The 6,934-nt window shown below is 45.0% G+C and overlaps 1 protein-coding gene across 1 annotated transcript in view; it reads left to right on the top strand.

Annotated features, from left to right (window-relative positions):
- The first annotated feature begins 11 nt into the window (after window positions 1-11).
- KLHL42 (kelch-like family member 42) overlaps window positions 12-6,934 on the top strand; it is a 19,950-nt gene continuing 13,027 nt past the window's right edge. The window contains exon 1 of the mRNA XM_004693187.2: window positions 12-898. Coding sequence (XP_004693244.1) covers window positions 45-898 — 854 coding nt within the window. The 5' untranslated portion in view covers window positions 12-44. The remainder of the gene's footprint in view (window positions 899-6,934) is intronic.

Genomic DNA, 6,934 nt, shown 5'->3' with positions numbered 1-6,934 from the left:
CTGTGCTGGCGGGCCCCGCCGCCGCCGTCGCCGGGCCCTCAGCCATGTCGGCCGAAGAGATGGTGCAGATCCGCCTGGAGGGCCGCTGCTACCCGGTGAGCAAGAGGAAGCTGATCGAGCAGAGCGACTATTTCCGCGCGCTCTACCGCTCCGGCATGCGCGAGGCGCGGCGCCCCGAGGCCGGCGGCCCGGAGGTGCAGCAGCTGCGCGGCCTCAGTGCCCCGGGCCTGCGCCTGGTGCTTGACTTCATCAATGCCGGCGGGGCCCGCGAAGGCTGGCTGCTGGGCCGGCCGCGCGACAAGGGCGCCGGGGCGCCGGAGGAGCCTGAGGAGTTGGATGAGGGCGGCCTGCTGTCGGAGTTGGTGGAGGCAGCCTCCTTCCTGCAGGTCACGTCCCTGCTGCGGCTGCTGCTGTCCCAGGTGCGCCTGTCCAACTGCCTGGAGCTCTACCGCCTAGCGCAGGTGTACGGGCTGCCGGACCTGCAGGAGGCCTGCCAGCGGTTCATGGTCGTGCACTTCCACGAGGTGCTGTGCAAGCCCCACTTTCACCTGCTGGGCGAGCTCAGTCTGAAGCAGAAGCTGCGGGAGGACCGGCTGAGAGGGACGCCCGTGTTGGTGGCCCTGGGAGACTTCCTGGGTGGCCCCTTGGCCCCACACCCTTACCAAGGGGAGCCCCCGTCCATGCTCAGATATGAGGAGAGGACGGAGCGGTGGTTCCCTCTGGCCAACAACCTGCCCCCGGACCTGGTGAACGTACGGGGCTATGGGTCAGCCATTCTGGACAACTACCTCTTCATTGTGGGCGGATACAGGATCACCAGCCAGGAGATCTCAGCGGCCCATTCCTACAACCCCAGCACCAATGAGTGGCTCCAGGTGGCGTCCATGAACCAGAAGAGGTAAGCACCTGTGGCATATACTCCCTGGCCTTCCTTCACCTGTTCATTCATTTATTCATTCATTCCCCTGGGCGTGCTGAGGTGGCATTAGCCTCTGCAGGAGGGATGTGGCCTTGACCCTGGTGGAGTGCCCAGTGAACTCAGAACTTCTGTGAAAAGAACATCCCCACCCAACTATCTGAGTAGTGACTTTGCTGATTTTTGCCCTTTTCCAAAAAATGCATTCTTAGCATCCATCCCAATGAGGTGAAGAATGGGAGGTGTCCCCCAAAGGTACTTTAAGAGAAAACTCATCTTGAATTCTGCTTTTATTTTCACCAGTTTCATTATTTTTAGGATCTGAGCTGATGCTCCCAGCAGTAACCTGTGTGGCTGACTTTGGGCGATTTTGTTGTGCTAATGTTGAAGGTTTCTGCACTGGGGTGGCAGTCAGAGACCAGCAGATAGTGGTTAGACTGTTAGGAGGGATATAATTTTGTCTGCTCTCACTTCTTTCCCAGGCAGTGATGTCTTTGACCCTCGCTTGAGCCTGGCGGTGACGAGCTACAGAATCAGCACATCTTCATCCACTCCAGCCACCCCCTTATTCCCCTGTCCCTCTTCAAGTCACCCTCATCCTTCTTTTGAAGGTGGTTGACTTTAAGAAAGAAAAGAAAAGGACTGTGAGAGTTGTAGGGTTAGTATTGAAGAATAGACGTAGAGGGATGGGATGGAATAACTATGGCAGGCCCAGGTGACCCAGAGCTATTCACAAGAGGAGAGAAGAACCTTGTAACCAAGAAAGGATGACAGTGCCCCTTCTGGTCCACCTGCATCCATCTCAAGCCCCATCTTGGTCCTTGTACTGTAGTGAGGAACAGGAGAGGGGGACTCAGCCCTGGGGAATGAATGTTTGGGGGCGGGGGTAAATCGGGAAAAAGGGGAAAATGGGGTGGTGAAGGATAGAACTGAACTTTTTTTTTTTTTAAAGGTTTATTTATTTATTCGTACAGAACTGGGGTACAGGCCAGAGATGCGGAGGGTGAGAGGATTCACCAGAGACAGAGTGGGGTACAGAACAGGCAGATAGACGAGGTGCACTGCTGAAGGGAGCAGCGGGCGGGTCAGGAGAGGTCTGCCGTGCCATGTGGTCACCTCCGGGGCAGGCGGGAATCGAACTCATGCGGAAGTGGTTTAAGCTTCTCTGTGCTGTGCTTTAACCCGCTGCGCCACCAGGGAGGGCCCAGAACTGAACTTTTATCATGAACTTAATATAGAATATACAATGTTGACCATCAGTGATGAACACCTGGACATCACATATGTTATAAAGCATTCTCACTCCAATAAAAACAAACACATACCAAGCAAAGAACATCTTAATGGAAATGGGGAGGCCACCACACATACTGACTTGAACTGAGGGCCCATCAGATGAGGAGGGGAAAATACTGGCTTCATTTCTACTATAAGATCAAATCTATTTTTGGAAAGTGCTCCCCAACCCTCGCCACCAATGTTCAAAAGAATAGATAGTTGTCACAGAGAAAGAGAACGAAGAAACAGGCATCACTCCTACTCTGTCTTAGAGATGGTCCCGTCTACGGTTTGACACCTGTCCGATACCTTTAAAGCTCCGTATAAGAAGTGCCACGTTAACTAAATTCCACCCACTTTAAATAAATTCTAAGAAGGTTCATTGACACTTCAAAGGAGCATTCTGGCTATATGTGTGTGTGGGGGGAGGCCCCACATTTCCCCCCATATCTGCACACGTGTCTCCTTCTATGTTGTCAGTGCTGGATATGGCAGCCTTAGCTCAGGTGCTAATGTCACACCTCACAGCATACTACTATTCTTTGCTCACAGTTCCTTGATTTTTTCCCTCCTTTCCCATAGATACATGAGCACATGCTTCCGAGACAAGTTATTAGTGAAATGAAAGAACTAGAGGATAAAAAAAATGTCTGGACATGTTTATAAATCACAAAATTATAAACATAGTTAAAAAGCTAGAAATATATTGATAGAAATAAAAACACTTTGATAGGGGAAACTTTATGCACCTCCTTCTGGGGGTGAAGATACAGCTTATATTTTTACTCTTAACATTGTTTAGATGGGTTGGCTATTAGGGCCTTTGATACATCTGTGGCTTTTACCCACAGGTATAGATCCAGATCAGTCTTGTGAATGGCTGCGTAGTATTTCAGCCTGTGGATGTACCACAGTGTACTTAGCCCCTTTCTTTTTCATTCAGGTTGCTGCATTTGCCATTATAAACAGCGGTGTTGATTATCTTGGCACATGTATGCCTAGCTTATGAGGCGTGTGTGACTTTGCTTTATGCGGTGAATTCCTGGCCCCCCCCCCCACACAGGTGGAGCAAAGTATTTGTATGTACATTGTACAGTTTAGCAGCTCCTGCCAAATCATCCAGCAAAGTTTTTTTTTTCTGAATTGGCCTCCTGCCAGCTGCGCGTGAGCAAGTCCAGTTCCTGATACTCTTGCCAAAATAAGACCCATTCTTGCCACTTTTTGTTTTTACCAATCTATTGGGCAAAAACACTGGTGTAAATTTGTCTGCTGGACAGAGATTGTTGTTTTCATGGTTATTGGCCATATGAATGTGTTTTGTAAATGGCCTTTGCTGATTAAAAAAAATTGCTTGTTTTTTCATATAATTTTAGGTTTTCTATTTATTAGATCAGTATTACTCTCTTGTCTGTCAGGTCGTTTTCAGATCTTTCCCCCTAAACCTTGACTTTATGGTAAGATTCAAAAATGCAACTGAGTGAGTAGAGGGGTGGGTGGGGTGTTAACCATGAATCCCGGTGCCACCACCTTTGGAGAGAGGGTGCCGCCTTCAGGCCACAGCGTTACTGTGTGTCCAGATACCTGGACTTCTTCAGTGTTGGCAGCTCACTCTGTGAAAAAAAAAAAAAAAATGAACAACACACAAACATTGTAGGTCAAAGTACAGGCCAGCGCTGGCCTGGTGAGACTCCAGTTTTGGACTGCAAGTCTATAGTGTATTCTTTGAAGAAGTTTTACATTTTCTGTAGTCAGATTCATCAGGTGTGACTATGAGCTTTTGATCTTGCATAGGGAAGATTCTCCCATCTAAAAGGATAGAAATACCAGCTGTCTTGTCCGTCTTACTTCTATGGATTTGCCCTTTCACATTTAGATTTGGATCTGTTTGGGATTTATTGCCAAAAAGGTATAATGTCTCAGTGCTTCTGAAATCTTAATCCTTCTCACCGAGGCCAGCCTGCCTATCTGGTCGGCCATCCTTGCCTCAGGAACACGTTTTGAAATTATAATTGCTCATTCACCTAATGTATTTATTGTCTGCTAGAACAAAGACCCTTTTCTTCTGTTTTGTTTTATTTTAAAACTCTTGGCTTATTTTTTACACTTCCTCCTTGAGATATACATTAGAATCGTGCCCTCCCTGGTGGCGCAACAAATTAGGACGCAACACTTCAAGCTGGCCGCTGCCACTTCAGTGCTCTCGATCCCCACTTGGCGCAGCAGACCTCTCCTGACCCGCCCGCTGCTCCCCTCAGCAGTGTACTTCGTCCATCTGCCTGTTCTGCTCCCCACTCTGTCTCTGGTGAATCTTCTTGCCACCTCTGCACCTCTGGCTGGTACCCCAGTTCGGTATGCATAAATAAATAAATCTTAAAAAAAAATAAAACTAAGAGATATACATTAGAATCAGTTTGTGAGGTCCTGTTGTTTTTGATTGGGATTATACTAAGTTTATAAGAGGAGAATTCACAGTTTTTTAAAAAAATATTCTAGAGCTAAAAAATTGCTTTTCCCCCTTTGTATTTGTTTAGGTCTTTTAGTCTTTCGTGAAAGGTTTCTTTTGTTACCTTTATATAGTCTGAACATTTATTGCTAGAGTTATCCTTAGGCATTTTCAAGCTGTATTACTTTTTCTACCTGGGTAAAATTTTCATTTCTTTTCTAATTGATTATTGATGCTGCTTTGGAATTTGTCTGCTTCTTTATCTCACTCATGCTATGGCTCAAACCTGACCTAATCTCTAGCTGGTGTTCCTTTCTTTTATTTTTCTTTTTGAAGATTTATTTAATTATGCATACAGACCTGGGGTAAAGGCCAGAGGAGTGGGGGTGAGGGTACTCACCAGAGACAGAGTGGGGAGCAGAATGGGCTGACTGACGAAGTACACTGCTGAGGGGAACAGCGGGTGGGTCAGGAGAGGTCTGCTGCGCCATGTGGGTCACCTCCGGGGCAGGTGGGGCAGGGATTGAATTCATGCTGAAGTGGCTTTAGCCTCTCAGTGTTGTGCTTTAACCCACTGCGCCACCAGAGAGGGTCCTCTTTTGTTTTTTTAAAGATTTATTTATTTATGCATACAAGAACTGGAGTACAGGCCAGAGGGGTGGGGAGGGGCGTAGGGGGTGGGGAAAATGAGAGGATTCACCAAAGACAGACTGTGGAACAGAATAGGCAGATTGACAAAGATAGACTGCTGTGGGTAAGACAGGAGAGGTCTGCTGCGTCATGTGGGTCACCTCCCTGCCAGGGATCAAACTCATGCTGCAGTGGTTGTGGATAGTTTCATAGCTTCATAGTGCTGCACTTAACCCCTTGCACCACCTGGGAGGCCTGTGGAGTTCCTTTCTGAAGTTGGGCTAAATGAGTAAATCCTACTTTTCCTGCACATGCAGCTTTGAAGGTGAAATTTTCCATTTATTTCTCTGTCTTCCCATTAGGATCTGGGCCTGATTATTAACTGCTTATTTTCATTCCTAAAAATTTTATAAAATTTTTTATTTTGGTGTCCAATGAATGCTTAAAATGCATGGCTTTTTGAAAATATATTTATACTTTTAAATTGTTATAGTAAATTGTATAATTTCATATTCTTCCTATAAGATATAACAGTGAGCACTTTATATTGTACCAGTCATAGTTATTTAGAAAATCTGAAAAGTAATAGGTAACATTTAATTGAACACTTAGGTAACATTTAATTGAACACATACTCTGTATTAGTGCTGTAGTTACAGCTTTTTGTGTGTTATATCATTTATTTGTCCCAAGAATGACATCAGGCAAGTTTCAGTTTTACAGATGTGGAAACTGAGGCACAGAATAACTAAGCCAATTGTTTAAGAGCATATAAAAACTAGAGTAACCTGAAAATACACATCCATTGAATGGTAACAACTATTTACATTGTTTACAAGTTCCAACTTGACCATGAAATGACTATCTTCATGCACATTTTTAATTTAAATTTTTGTTTCTTTAGAATGAACTTTTACATTTTCCAATCTTATTGAGGTATAATGTTAAGGAAGCTTATGGTGTACACAGTGTGTGGCTTGGTACAATCATTTACAGATTGCTAAATGATCAGAAATGAGCTAACACCTCCATCACATCACATCACATAATTACCATTTCTTTTTTGTGTTGAAAACATTTAAAGATTTGTACTTCTCAGCAACGTTCAGGCAGATCATGCAGTACTTAAACGATCACTGTACATCACAGACCCAGCACTTAACACATAACCAGAAGCTTAAACCTTTTGTTAGCTTCTCCCCACCAGCAGCTTGCTAATCACCATTCTAGTCTTTGTTTCTGTGCTATCAGTTTTTTAGATTCCTTCTATAAATGATATTATGTGGTACTATTTTTCTCTGTCTGACATTCTTCACTTAGTGTAAAGTGCTCAGTATCTATCATGTTTTCCAAATGTCAGGCTTCTCTCTTTCTCTCTGGGGTGTGTGTACATGCATGTGTGTACATGCATGCACACACACACACAAGCACATACTGCATCTTTCCTATTCATTCACCTGTTGATGAGGGACACTTGGGTTGTTTCTGTATCTTAACTGTTGTGAATAATGCTGTTGTGGAGATGGGGATGCAGATGTCTCTTTGAGATCCTATTTTCCTTTCCTTTGGATATATATACAGAGTGGAATTGCTGGATCATACTGTAGGTCTATTTTTAATTTATTGAGAACCTCCATACTGTTTTTATCTATCTACCTATCTATGTA

This window comes from Condylura cristata, unplaced genomic scaffold, assembly GCF_000260355.1.
Source record: "Condylura cristata isolate star-nosed mole 26May11 unplaced genomic scaffold, ConCri1.0 scaffold00036, whole genome shotgun sequence".
Lineage (NCBI taxonomy): Eukaryota > Metazoa > Chordata > Mammalia > Eulipotyphla > Talpidae > Condylura > Condylura cristata.
The sequence above is the reverse complement of the archived record's forward strand: the minus strand, read 5'-3'. Positions and strand labels throughout refer to the sequence as shown.